Source organism: Pseudopipra pipra, chromosome 7, assembly GCF_036250125.1.
Source record: "Pseudopipra pipra isolate bDixPip1 chromosome 7, bDixPip1.hap1, whole genome shotgun sequence".
Taxonomy (NCBI): domain Eukaryota; kingdom Metazoa; phylum Chordata; class Aves; order Passeriformes; family Pipridae; genus Pseudopipra; species Pseudopipra pipra.
The window spans coordinates 2,162,857-2,177,769 of NC_087555.1; the positions used below are offsets into that span (position 1 = coordinate 2,162,857).

The following is a 14,913-nucleotide window of genomic DNA, read 5'->3' on the forward strand; positions in this document are numbered from 1 at the left end:
ATGGAGGTTGCAAAAGCAAGATGCTTCTTCAGATTAAATAACCACGCGTGTCTTGACTGCTTTCATATTTTGTTACAGCTAAAAATTAATTTAGGGGTATTGGTGTCTAGCATTTGTCTGCTGTGAAGCTCGACTTCATTCAATTTATGTCTGTCATTTTAAAAATTCAGTCTATGAAGAAATGATGGTTGCGGTGGATGGTAAGTGATAAGAATGACAATCTAGTCAGGATGGCAAAATTGAGAAAATTAAATTGTACAACTGCAGAAGAATCAACAGTGAGATCTAAGTTCAACACAACGCAGGTATTTCTAAATATTTGCCTTGTAAGTAGCAAATTTGACTTTTTTTTTTCTTCCCCAAAAAGAAACCTTCAGTGGATTCAGATCACCCCAGTAACTAGAAAAATCACTTAAGGAGGGTCTGCTAGAATGGACTGGGAGGTCAAAGAGCTGCCCTAGAAAATGAATGGACCCATCAAGGTGAGATTTGCACAGAGCAGGACGACACAGAATGCTAACTGAGCTAGGGAGATTTTACACAGACTGGGAAAAAAAGACACAAGGGGGAAATAAGGCAAAGAGTAAAAGACAAAGAGGTCAGAAATAAAACTTTTGTTTCTAACTGTGTAGAACTACTTCATTTTAAATTCTCTCCATTCACAAGAGAAAGAACAAATATATTCACACAAATACACAACTTAGAGCAATTAACAGTGCAGAAGGAAATAAATCTGTCAGCTCCCAACAATGTTCACATTATTCTTACAAAATACAAATGAGCCTATCTTACAAGTATTTTAAGCCAGGATTTATCAAAGCACCTTCCTGAGAAGCTGAAAACTATATCTGATACATCAAAGGCAATGGAGAAGTCACAGCACAACTAGAGACTCCAGAAAACTAAAAACTCTACCCACAGCCAAATGCTGCATTTGTGGCAACGAATTTGAGGAGTGGAGGAGGGAACAGGGAAGTGATAAGAATAGGATGAAGTGAGTGGTCCCAATGATGCTGGTGAGACTATGTATAGCATAAGCACATGCCACTATAAATGCAGACTGCACAATCCGCCCCCAACAATCTACACATCAAGGAATCACCAGCAACATCCTTGGAATTCTTCTAATTCACCTTTTATATGGACTACTGGGAACTGTTTAGATAGATCTGTGCTGAAATGCTGGAGCGAGTTCAAATAAAAGCCACACCATAATCAAGACCAGAGGAACTGATGTATGAAGAAAGAGGAAAACAGCTAAGCATGCCAAGCTTGGAAAGATGCAAGTAATGAGGATTCTTACAGCTCACAAATATCTGAAAGATGTAACCATTGAGGAGAGGCAGTAATTAGTCAGGACAAAATGGGCTTAACTTCAAATAACACAAAGGAAGCACAGTTGCAAAATAGTAATAGTTTCAGGAAATGCTTCCTGAGAGAAAAGTGCAACAACAGTTATTTTAAAGCACAGAGCATCCTATATACATGTATACATTAGATCATCTTATGTGGAGTGAGTTGCAACCTGTACTTCTATACCATGATCCTAATAGGTGGCTGCTGGACACAGGGATGACCAAAGAGCCCTTTACCATTCTTTTTTTGAGGTGAATGATGCTGCCATCTATTCCAAACTGAACTGCACAAAAGGTTTGTATGGAAATATAACTATACTGAGTACTTAAACATTCGTTCAAACGAAAATTTTGAAGTGATTACAGCTAATAAACATGCTATTTCTAAACCTCTGAAGTGATATTATGATTCTGATAGACCATATGGTTTCATAGTATTTATACTGCAACGAGCTCTTTGGAGCCTTTTTGCATGTCAGCTGTGACTGAGGAGGTGTAGCGGGGACACGCAGCAGGTTTGGGAGGAGGATCTGCTGGGGGACTTGGGGTGGACCCCACACTCCTTGTGGTGGGTTGTGACACTGCTGTGAGCCACCCACCCCACCCCAAGCCTCACCCCTGCCAAATTTAGGGAAGTGTTTCCTCAGCTGAAGTCGTCCTTCCCGACCCCAATACCCAAATCAATAATCAAATGTTGGGGTTAACTGGCAACGAATTAAATTAAGCAAAATTTCCTGTGTTGAGACTGTTTTTCCAGCAACAGGAGCAGATGCTTTTCTAGAGGCAGTATTTAATTTACTAAGACCCCATTCACTTGCTAACAGCACTGAGCTTGATCAAGACCTCCCGTGTCATTGGGAAAAGTCATAGCTGCTGTAAGAGTGCCCATAAGTAAACAAGAAATGTTGCTGAATAACACAAAATGTCCCTAACTTCCTGCCACATCGATCCTGTTCTTTAGAGGGACACCAGGAGAACTCAGCAGAGGAGGGGCATTAAGTATTACTCCTTTATAGGTCACTGAGCTATTAATATTTTTTACTTTTTCTCACTGTTCCCATGGAGTTATGTCATGAGACAGAAGTAGAGTCACATTAACCCTATTGCAAACATGCCATTCGGCTGAAAATGTGGCCTATGAGTAATTAATCTTAGAACTGGAGGTAATAATAGCACTCTCCACTTCACTGGTAGCACTGCTCATCCTGCATTTATAGCTCCTACAAGGACCCTTGACAGGGGAGAGGACCAGGGGAATGTGTCAGCTACTCTAAAGGGAGACAGGAGCTCCTGACTTTGCAACCTGCAACTCACCAGACCCTTTTTCTTCCTTTCTTTTCCTGCAGCTGAACACACACTTGGAGACACAAAAGGTCCGTTATTTTTTTCCCCCTCTCCTCTCGAAGCGCACATGTGAGACTCATTAATGTTAATTGGATTTATGAATGCCTGCTGAAAAGAGAAGAAACTGTAAAGATTTCCCATTTGCAGGGAAACAATCAAAGGAACAATTTCTCATTCGTCTCGCTGATGAAGAGACGAGGAAATAATGGATGAGTCACTTTACATTATGATTCAAAATTCTTAAAATAGGAGAGATGAAAACACTGATTTCTGTGCGGGTCATATTCATGTAAGGGACTCTTTCTAAGAATCCAATTTGAACCTTCAAGTGTAGTCCTGCTTCTAATTACCCAACTCCAAGAATAAATCATGGTCTGAATTGTAATTATACAGATTTGTTGCTATAATTCAATTTGTCAGGTGTAAAATACAAGTGTAATTTCCTCTACCCCCCCGTAGCCTTCAAAGAGACACTGAACTTGAGCCATTTGATAATTTATTCCATATTGTGGCTTTCACATTTACTATGCATAAAACTTCTGACAGATTTTTTCTTTTTTAGAAGGTGATTATATACAGCTCTAGTTACTCTGCTAACTGATCTGAAAATAAACCCACACTCATCTCTTGGCTGCAATACAGTCAGCATTAGCCACCACCTACCTGGCCCTGCAGTGACCAGAGCACTCCAAGGCAAGCTCAGAATTTCTCCTACCTGTAATGGGGACGAGGAAAAACACACACAATCTTTGCATGCACAGATTTGCTCTACAGGAACTTCTTCAAGGTTAGTCTTCTGCTCAGTCCCAGTCAGCTAACTGGAAACTCTTTGTATCAACTAGTCCCCTCTTACAGAAAAGAGGGATTCAGCTTTGGAACTGCCTTCCCCCAAAATCGTATTTCCTCTACATAAATCATGAGCTACAAGAAATTAGTACAATGCCACACCAATTCATTAAACAATAGGTCTGAATATACAGAATGTACATTAAAAATGTAATATAGAAAAATATTCATATAAGATAACAAAAAATACATATAGAAATATGTCTATAATATGAGCATATATTAAAACAACAAAAAAAAAAATCAACCCATCAGCATACCATACCTGTTGTATGAAAAGATGCAAAATACCTGACCAGTTTTCTGGAAATACTCAAACTATGAAAGTACATACTGCACATACCACAGTGTGAGAGCTCTGTAGGCTGAAGAAGATAAAGCTGGATGGTTTTTTCCTTATTTCCCCCCTCTTTGGAACAACCTGCATCTCCAGAAATGCAGGAGTGCAGCATATAATGCCTTTAGAAAATGCTTGGCTTGAGTTTTCCTTGCCTCTGCATAAAGCTGTTCTAATGACAACAAATCAATTCCTCCATCAGTTGTGCTCCTGAATACCTTTTAAAAGCCTTTCCAAAATTAAGATTATAGACTCCAGCAATTTTTAATACGAAAAAGTGTAATCAATAAAATACTGCTGATAATGCATATGATTTGTGGAGAGTGAGAGCTAAATATGAATGAGTTTTGGACAAGTTCCGAGTCTATCATCTCTCCTAATTACAAGTTGGGTCACTGACTGCGAATCGCATGACTCAGCTCGGGAATCCCTACAAAGCAACCCTAAGTCGATTTAATAGTTGCATTTGATTTATTTGTTACTCAGAGCTGGAACAAGCCCCGTGTTTCAGACCTCTGACAGACCAGGGGCTCCCCAGAGGAGGTTTGTGCCGCCACCGCTCCTGCCAGCCCGCCGGCCGTCACCTGGGATGAGGGAAGCCACGGGCACCGGGGGCTCCCAAAAGGCTGGGAGAGCAGGGCAGGGCAGTGACACGCCTCGCTCCCCGAGGAACCTCATCACACAGATTAAATTAAAAGCTACTGTCCCGCAGATCAAACATGGAACTGTAACCTTGACTAAGCATGGAAGGCACATTGAGTCCCATGCTTTGCTTAAAAGCGCAGTAAATTAAGGCCGTCCAGTCAAGTGTTGGACACCTCCAAAGGTAGACATGCCACGGTCTCTCTGACCACCTCTTTCCAGTGCTTGACCACCCTCAATTTTTTTTTCTTTTTCCTTGTATCTGATCAGGATTTCCCATCTCTCAACTTCAGCTTGTTTCCTCCTATTACACATCTCCAAGACAAGCCTGACAGACCAAAAATTCTCCAAGTCCGTCTGGTTTCCCCGCGCAAGAACCTGAGCGAACGAGGCAGACAAGGGCCACTGCCACCATGAATATGCTGACAATGAAAGGCAAACCTTTGCCACGGCCTTTCTCCAGTTTCACCTTAATATTTTGCAATAATTTGTTATCACTTGGTAACTCCACCTTTTCTCTCTACGAAGTACCTTGGGTATTTCTGCTTCCTTCACATACCCAGCTGCGGTTTCCTTTCAGAAACCAGAGCGCTGCAAAACTCCACTTTTCCTTCTTTACTTCTCGGTGTTTTATAAAGCAGGTCCTCTCTGGGCACACTTGATCACCGTGGGCAGTTGCCAGCAAAGCACTACAGGTACCAGGTTTCACCAGACTTTTCTAATTACATTGCTTGACACTTCCATACCCACGAGCACTCAAAGGTGTTTCATAAAGAAACCCTCAAGCATTTCTGACATCCTGTTGGTAGCAAAGCTTTTCTTTCTGCTCAACAGGCTGTCACTCTTAAAACCCCACAAACCTTTGCAAGTGGTCCTTTAAAACTGCTTTAATCTCTTTCTAATCCTTAATTCTACCTGATATTCCATGCAAATTCGCTTATTTGCCAAACAACCAGGTGTCAGATGATTTATCAGCTCATTTGCATAGCAGAAGGACAAGCAAATATTATCTGGAGATTTCTCCCTCATTAAATATTTTCCTTAAAACTTATCAGAAAAAAAATCAATGTTACTTTTAGAAATATCAATGCAAAGAAGCAAAAAAACCCCATCTATTCAGTCGTATGTTCCACTGCTACCCCCAGAGTACTCCAAAGCATTAACTATATTTTAAGAACGTTTCATAAATAAGCAGCATAAAAGGTATTTTACTTGAAAAAGGCTACTAACAACCTTGCTTTATTTGTATAAACAGTTGCTTACTGCTCATGTAAAAGAGCATAATGTTCTTTATGCAATTACATGAAGTTTCCAAAGTCTCACTTTTAAGAAAACCTAAAAACTTTCTTTGACAATTAAGAATATTTTGTAAAAACAGAATACTTAAAAAAAAATAAAATAAAAAACCGAACAAACAAACCAACCTGGAGACTATAGTCACAGTATATAGTCACATTATATATACATATATATAGTCACACTATAGCAAGTATATAAGAAGCCTATTTATATCACTTCTTTACTTTGCCTTTTCTTCTAAAATTCAGAAACCAAACCAAATGAGTGTTCAACCTTTAAATAAACATTTTCCCGTGTTATTCAAAATGGGGAAGAGATTTTGATTTAATAGGTGTCTCCTATGAGTTTTCTGTTTTCTCAGTATCAATGATTAGGGGTATGAAAACAAGTTAACCAAACATGTATAAAAACCACGACATACTTATGTATGTCACCCTTCCAAGGAAGGAAGACCAAACATCCTATATGATTAAACATCTTTAAGCAACCTTCCCTAAATAACTATCCATTTCAATAATGACTAGCTTAAAAAAAAATTAAAAAAAAGCTTTTTGCTTTATGGATTTAGGCTCAAGGTGTCACATGGACTGCTTGGCCAGACCCCTGTGTGCATCCCAACCCGACACAGACCCAAGTGTGTCCCCAGCTTTTAACTCCAGACATTTTATCAACATCCATTTGATGAAGGAGAAGCTGGTACACTATTCTGTAATGGCTATTGTGCTTTCCTGTCAAAAACACTTCCAGCAGAAATTAAATACTTGGAAATCACAGCTATTTAAACAATTACATTCTGCCACGTAAATCAAGCTGTAAGTGTATTTATTGAAAAAAGCAATTCACAAACTTTATGGACACCAACACACAGAAAATACTTTCTTCTTTTTCTTTCTTTGTTTTTTTTCCCCCAGTTCGAGTCTTACAGGTCTCAGATCATAGAATCAGAACAGTTTGGGCTAGAAGTGACCTAAAAGCTCATTTAGTTCCAACCCCTGTGCCATGGGCAGGGACAACCACAATGATTTTTATTTGCTGTGGAAGTATGTTACCAGTTAGATGGAAAGCAAGCAGCTTTCCTAGTCCAGAAATTCATTTCCATAAGGCAAAGAGGCAAATTCTAATGGATGGTTTGCAGCACCAAGAAAACAATCTGACCAAGACTTGGCCAATGTAAGCAATGTATCTACACACAGGTTGCGAGAAATCGTGCAACCTGAATATTTGAGTTCAGCTGGGTCCCAGAGGAGGTAGCCTGATCACTTGTTACTTGGGGAAAGAAGCCTCTCTAAAAATATCATTTTCACACACACACAAAAAAAATCATTTTAAAGAAATGCAAATCAGCACGGTCAGACAAAGAGCCTGACGAGTCCTAAATCATTCGTACAGAGCCAGAATATAGATGAGCTTCTAAAAACAAAACAAAAAAACCTCTCTCAGTTTCTCAGCCCAAATCTCAACCTTTTCCAAGACATTTCAAGAATTTTATGACAAACCCCTGTTCCTTATCATATGCAGTGGGGTCAGCAATGCCAGGTGGGAGATCAGGAGATCTCCCTCCAGGCCTTATGTGTGGATTTGTTCTTACAGCAGTGGAGGAAGAGCTTGCATTCTCTTTCTCACACCACTATTTGTATAGCTACCACCATTTCAAATTCCATACTGAAAATATTTGGAAATTTAATCTCTGAGTCAATTTAAAAAAAAAATTTAAAAAAAAAAAAAGGATTCCACAGGAATTCATGTCCGCACACAACTCAGATGCTTCAGAACAAACATCCTCTGCCAAGGGAAAAATGAAACCCTCTGCCCAATCTGTACCTCTGCCATGGCCAGTCCTCAGAGAAAGGGAATTGTAAACGTATTTTAACAAAATCAATTAATTACACTATGAGTTAAAAATTCCCGTTTCCCGATGCCTTCAGGCAGTTTCTTATCTCTGTTGAACAAACAAGGTTAAACATGACAAATATTGTGCCTCCTTGTGAGTAAATGTTGTTTTGTTTACTTTGGGTTTTTTTAAACAACACAGTAAGTCACAGCTCATCATAAAACAGTCTCTCAAGAACACTGGAGAAAAAAACCATTTGTTCTCGGTCCAAAAATGCGTGGAAAAATAAAAGGGTCTGACTAGTGTTTGTTTATGAGGGACTGGCCAGACAGCTGAATTAGGAAGGCTCATTCCCTCTGCCATGTTTACATTTGAATCACAAGTGAGCAAACAAAAAAAAATCAACTCACTTTCCACCACCAACAGGCAGCATTAAAAGAAACTGTCCTATAAATAATTATTAATTGTATTAAGATATTCAATAATAGAAAATCCTCTTGGGGATTGATTTTGTGGGATTATTTTAGCTCATCCCTACATTTCAAGATGCATCTCTTCAATAGCTTTGGGTTTTGCAGAGATTAATTGTTCCTGTTGGCATGGCTAAGTGCCATTCCAAAAAGGAAATATTGCAATTGTCACCAGCTAGGGGCATCCAAGATCTTGCAGCTACTTAGTTCAGTCCTACATGAAAACCCAACGTGCTGAACTAAAAGGCCACTCACTACTCAGTGTCCTCTAGACCCACTACTCAGAGTTAACCAGTTTTTTCAACATCCCTGCTGATAGGAAGCTCGGGGAACCCATATGTTCCCAGAGCCTACAGGGAAGGCAAGACCTTTAGGACTTCAACCTGCACCTTGAAAAGATGTAATAAGTTTAAGGACTTCAAAAATATCCGTGGTTTTGAAAACACAGAAGCCAACTTGCTGTTTTCCAGTCAGCAACCACGGTAAAACAACATATTAGCAACGCTGTTTTCCGAGTGCGAGCAACGTGTTAAAATTAACGTTGTGTATCTCTGAGCTACGAGACTACTCCAGATATTTGCATCAGGAAATATATTCAAGGCGAAGGCTCTCCTCAGACTTACTCTTGAAGGCCTTGATCTGAAAAAAACTAAACAAGTGTACTAATTTAACCATGGTAATAGTCTAATTACATCCAACAGAATACCGACGTGTTTGAAGCTTACCATGCATTTAATAAGCTTTTACAGTACAAAAGTCTGCCTCGGTAATGGCTCTGAAGCAGAAGCTGTCCCAGTTTAAACCTACTGCGTGTTGGACTCCGGCTCCTGCTATGTTTTGGAGCAGACGATGGACTCACACGGAGTCTGATGGACACAAGAGTGCTGCCTCTCACTGCACGAGCCTTAGCACCTCTCAGAATTGCTCCAGAAATGCACTTGAACTATGATAGCTTCCCGTCCACTCAGCTCACCCAAACAACCCTGCTGCTCCTGCCTCGGATCAGGACTGACACCGAGAGCCTCCAAAAAATAAACCAAGAGGCTGCAGTTCGTACAAATGAACTCAAGAAGTGGAGCACAGTTATGATTTTATTGTTCCTCACGCTTTACCAGCCTATTTCGTTTTCTTCTGAATGGTTGGCTTTCAATCCTGGTCAAAGCGACGCTTATTAATTATTAAAATTAAATTAGGTAGACTTTATTTTGTCGGTTTAATATTTTAATGAGTTAGGGCTGTTCAGCTTCTCTCGCAGAAAAGAGCTGAATGTTTTCAAGTTCCAAGCTCAGGTCAAAAAAGACATTAGCAGATCCACGGGGAACAAAAACACTGAAGAAAAAGACAGGTGATTTTTTTTCACCCTTAACCAATACAACTCTACCCTACAAACTCTGAAACACTAAAGTACGTTCCAATAGTTCTATTAAACTCTGCATGTATAGGATATAATTTTTAAATTGCCCAGCTACTGGCAATATATGATAAGGCAAACAGAATTGCAGGACCTGCTTCTATGAGTATTTAAAATAAACTTATGGTAGATATTGTTCATTTTATATATGTACTAGATGGCTTGCAAACAGTGGATGTTTACCCTGATTGTGCAGAATTACAACTGCAGTCTTCATCAGGAAAGCTGTTTTACAAGTAGTTTACTGCTTTCTTCCTGCAGTAGGGTATTGACATTTGTAATAGGAATTCTCATAAAATACATTTTTTTATGTCCACCCCAACGTGTTTACTTTAGTTGATGTGGAAAGACAAAAATATTCTACAAAATTTAAAAGAGCTAAAGACAACAGACAGCCTGAACAACAGATGGCACATTCAGAAGACACTTGTATGTCAGTATTTGAACTCCGTGGAGTTTTCATAAAAGTAGAAGCATGCCCTAAGACTTCTAACAGAAGTTATATATATATATATATACACATATACATATATATATATATATTCTACCCCCGAAGTCCCCTGTGTACATATTTTTAACCAAAGTATAAACCTACAAATAGATGTAGGTGTGTGCTAGACGCAATAATAGATTCCAGTGTTTGGCACATTTGGTCCTTTAACCAACCACTTACCAGGGAATTTTTGTCTTACCTACTTTTGATCTGTATCAACAAGACACTTCAAACTAGAATTACAGTATCAATTTACAACACACAGAGGTCTAAACCTCCTTGGTCAAGTAATGGCACGTTACTCGTTCGGATCACCAACAGAGAAAATGTATTTGTCCAATTAAAAGAAGTGAAGGAGCCCTGCACCACCTACTCAGAAGACCAAACAGTCACTTCTCTTGCTGACCAGCCAAAGATTGTACTTATTAACTAGGACAATGCCTTAAAATGGCTTGGTTTAGAACCTGAAAGACATTTTAAGGATTTAGAAAAATCGCCTGCGGTTGTGACTCCAAACAGCTGATTTCTCTCTCCAGAGAGTTATTTTTTTCCACACAAGTTTCAATACTTTTTGAGATTATAAACTGCAAGACAGCAGCCACAGCAAGGAAGATGAATTACGAAGACAGACTACTGTAATTTGGCGTCAATAGCATAAGGCCTAAAAAAAAATAACACAGTAAGTGCATTAAAAGTTCAGGAGATCCATGGGCAAAACAAAGTGCTTTTAGCAAACAAACTCCTATAAAATGCTACTGCTAAAAACAACAGCCTTGGGGAAAGCTTCAAAGTCACCAAGTATGAACCCTGACAAGAACTGGCCAACCAATCAGGCCAATATCAATGGATTAAAACACCAAGGCACACATAAAAATGCAGAAAGAGCCTTAGAAATTTGTAACATCATAGCACAGTACTGACCCACAGGGTAAGTTTTGACTTTCTTGTTCAAAAAACACCTGCCACATAAAGACCAGACAGCAGTTGCTTCACTTGGTACACCAACAAAATGCCCCTTCCAAAGAGATGCCACAGAGCCTTCCAACAGCAGATTAACTATTGCAGTGAGACTGTGCATATCTGAGGGATATTTCAGACAGTACAACCTGCAGTGGGAGAGGACAAAGTCTTATCCAACAGCCCAAATACCACCAATTTCTTTTAACCATACATCTTCTGGAGTAACTTTGAGTTTTCGAGGCTGTTCTTCCACAAGTGCTAAGCCCGTTTCCCATCAATTCATTGCTCACAGTTCAATTCCCATCAAAGCCCATTTCCCATCAATTCATTGCTTCCTGATAAGGAGCAGCAGATTACAACTGGGTAAGGCGGCCCTACCCAAAGAGTTACCCCATGGGGGAGCACAGACACTGGGTACTGTGCAAAGCTGGGCTATCAGATACCCAGAACTATATGTAAATACACATCCCTTTATTTCCCACCACTGTCTCACTAAAGGTTCATTCACAGGCATTTTGTTCGTATTTTATTTAATTAAAAAAGTTTTTACAGTAACCTGTTTCCACAGCTAACCTAAATCCAGCCTTTCCTTTGTTCCCTCTTGTGCTCTTCACTCTGAGCTCAGGTTTTCCCAAAATGTCTTCCCTTGAGGAACAGAACTGTGGCCTTCCCACCCTCACTTCACATCTTTATCCCTCAGCCACTTCTCTCCACTGCCCAAATAAGCCCATCTCAAAGCCCTGCACTCAATGGGCATTACAGATATTTATGCCTTGGAGAAGGGCCATGCCTAGAAACCAAGCCATAGAAACAGTGTTATTCCCTCTTATCTACCAAAAAGTAACTCTCTGATGTTCTCCACTGAGAAAGACTTTTATAGAAGGACAAAGCTTTGTTCTTCATGTCCCCTACCAGGTGAGAAAAGGTTTGTAACTCTTTTTTCCTGTTACCTTCTGGGAGTTTTGACGCAAAACTTCACGAAGCTTTAAATGACTAACTCTGTGTGAAACAGGACACAGAGAGAGGACAAAAACGTCAGGATCACCTGCAGGGACAATCAGTCAGGGAAAATGTTTTTCAGTGATCTCTCCTGAAGAGCAGGGCAGAAAAAGATGAGTTTCAGGTGAGTGGTAGGTCACTCCAGAAGGGGACAGTAGCCAAAAGGTCCAAGGAGCTTCCTCCCTTGAAACCTAATCAGCTCCAGGTTTGAAGATACACCATATAAAATCATCCTGAAAGCACAACTTCACCATTTGACTAGAACCAGCACTTTCCTACTTGCTGTGAAATTCTACTGCAGCACGTATCTTTATTTCTAGACAGAGTGTGGTGGCAGAACTCTGAAAGAGAATCAAAGCTTAACAAATGTAAGTTTTTCACGGCAGCAATTCTACCCTGTACAAGGAGAGGCTGTTTTCAGGTTCTCACTTTACAAGGAAGCAGTGATTTTAGAAAGTTTGGAGAACGGATGAAGAGGCAATGAAATGAATACTTTAAAGCAAAATAGGAAAATATGTCTGAGCTAGAGCAGCTCAAAATTCCTGATTTTTAGCTTCACAAATTGCTGTTTCTCCCAGTCTCATCCTAGGATGGAAGACACCAAGAGGATATTAAAAGCCCATGTGCTTACTGAAACTTCTAAAAACATACTCTACTTTGTATTAATAAATATTTTCATCAAGTCTGAAAGTTTATTTGCAGCGAAAGGGACCGATCCTCTGAAACAATAAACATCTGATCTTCCCATGGAAGTGACTGACTTGTACTCCAGTGCCTCAGAACTCTCACTCTGAACCATACAATCACCCTCTATCACAACCCAGCAGTATCTTTAGCTCCTATAAATTAAAAATAGCCTGAACAGAAATAAAAGTCTTGATGCCTGCACCTATACTATTTACTTCGTAGTGAAGGATTTCATTTTGCCGCCCACAGAGCCAACATCTTCCTTTTTAACTCAGCAGAAACTTTGCCAGCTACACTACTCACTGCCCACACATAAATTTTTTGGCCGCTAATGTTTTCACCAGTAAATAAATCAATCAGGAATATGGAGAATACAGGGCTGCTTTTTGGCCACAAGAAAATAAAAAAAATAAAAATAATAAAATGCTGCTGGAGCAGAACCCATTATGAACTGCAAGACAATATACAGTCCAAAAGTTACATCAGAGTATTCTCAGTTCTGCCAAATGCATCTTTACTGAGATTGTTCAGTGAAAAGAAGGTGATGTATCATGCAATTATTTGAAGTGTACCAAATATTTCTACAGTAGGTCTTAGTTTTGCAACTGTAACAGTAAAATATTACACACATATTGCCATCTCATGGATACTACAACACTTGTTTAAAATTCCAAGAACCCTAACAGAAAAAATATGCAGAATCCACAGCAAGTAAAATCGTAAAGATTCACAACGTGAAAGCAGGAATTCACATTTGAAACAGTCCAAAAATCTGCCTCAGATTCTCTCGTAGTAGTTACTATTTTTATGACTTGGCTCAGACTTGCTTTAATCTCTTTATTTAGGGAGAAACTGCAAGCTTGCCAACTCTAGCAAACGTTAAGTACTTTAGTAAATTCCCCATCAATATAGGTCGTGCATTCGAGGGAACAAGGATGTGGTAAGTTCTGCTCCATCTCCTCCAAAGGGGATTTCGGAGTAAGGCAGCGATGACAGAGAGAGATAAACAACGTGGCTAAGCCCCTCTTTCAGCTCCATCCTCCTCTCCAGACATCTGTCCACACTTTGTTGTGCCGTGATTGAGATGTTACGTGATGCAGCTCGCCCAGCCTGCTGTTATCCTACATCCCTTCTATCTGAGCAAGCAGGAGAGCACATGTATTGCCAATGCTATTGCGTCGTCACTCTTCCATTAAAGTTCAGTAACAGCACGAAGCGAGTCCAAGCAAGTCAGCAAAACCATCGGAAACCCAATAGATGTCAAGATATCTAAGTATGGAGGATGAATACAGAAACAGTTCGAGCAGCCTGTGCACACTTTCCGGAGCATCTAGCCGAACTGCCTAAAGCCACCAAGTCCTGTCAAACCCCGAGGTTTGCTTTCAAAAAAAACTTGGCAGCCGACAAACAAAACCCTGTATCGTTTCTGAAGCTGTGCTCGAACAAACGCATCTCTCTACCCAAGGGGCTCGGACAAGCAAGTAAACAAGTTTCGGGTCCTTCCCGCACTTCCCCGGGCAGGACCTCCGGCTGTCCCCGCACCGGGGGGACACGGCGGGGAGTCACGGAGGGGGACACGGCACGGAGCCCCCCCCGCCGAGGGATGCCCTCCGCTGAGCAGCGGCCGCCTCTCCCCGACCTCCCCCGGGCTGCGGAGCCCCAGCCCTGCAGCTCCCCGCCCCGAAGGGTCCCCGGGCTCTCCCTCCGCAGGCAGCCCCACCCCGGCGGCTCTGCGGGGACACCCCGCACCTGCCCCGGGGAGGCGGCGGGCGGGAGCGCAGCGCGTCCCCGCGGCGGCAGAGCCCGGGCGGGCGGCCCCCGGCTCCCGCTAGCCCGAGCCGCCGCTGCGAGCAGGAGGAGGAGGAGGGAAGGGAGAGGCAAGGGAAGAAGGCCATTACCAGAGTTTTGTTCCCGTTCTTGCTGAGGGGGCCGCGGAAAACTCCCTTGATGTTGCGAAAGTGCCCGTTGCTGAGGTGCGCGGAGCTGATGACAATGTAGTAGCACTCCATGGGGCCGGGGCCGCCTCCTCAGGCCGGGCTCGGCGGGGCCGGGCGGGGAGGGCCGGGGCCGGCGCTGCCGGGGCCGGGGGTGCGGCCCCTCAGGCGCGGCGCGGCCGCGGGAGGAGGAGGAGGAGGAGGATGCGCGGCGGGGCGGCCGCGGCGGAGCCGAGCGAGCTGCCGCCGCCGCTGGCAGGCATAGTGCTATTATAGCGAGCAGCCTTGCCGGTCGGCTGCACTGA

The 14,913-nt window shown here is 41.7% G+C and overlaps 1 protein-coding gene across 4 annotated transcripts in view; it reads right to left on the reverse strand.

The window, feature by feature from the left end:
• ZNF804A (zinc finger protein 804A) overlaps positions 1-14,913 on the reverse strand; it is a 148,087-nt gene that overhangs the window by 132,134 nt on the left and 1,040 nt on the right. For 2 of the 4 annotated variants that reach the window (XM_064660184.1, XM_064660182.1), the window contains exon 1: positions 14,573-14,763. The exons of 1 other annotated variant lie outside the window; for it this stretch is intronic. In XM_064660184.1, coding sequence (XP_064516254.1) covers positions 14,573-14,683 — 111 coding nt within the window. In that variant the 5' untranslated portion in view covers positions 14,684-14,763. Of the gene's footprint in view, positions 1-2,669; positions 2,858-14,572; positions 14,764-14,913 lie in introns of those variants that run through there. One more of the 4 variants, XM_064660181.1, reaches the window with a different exon arrangement.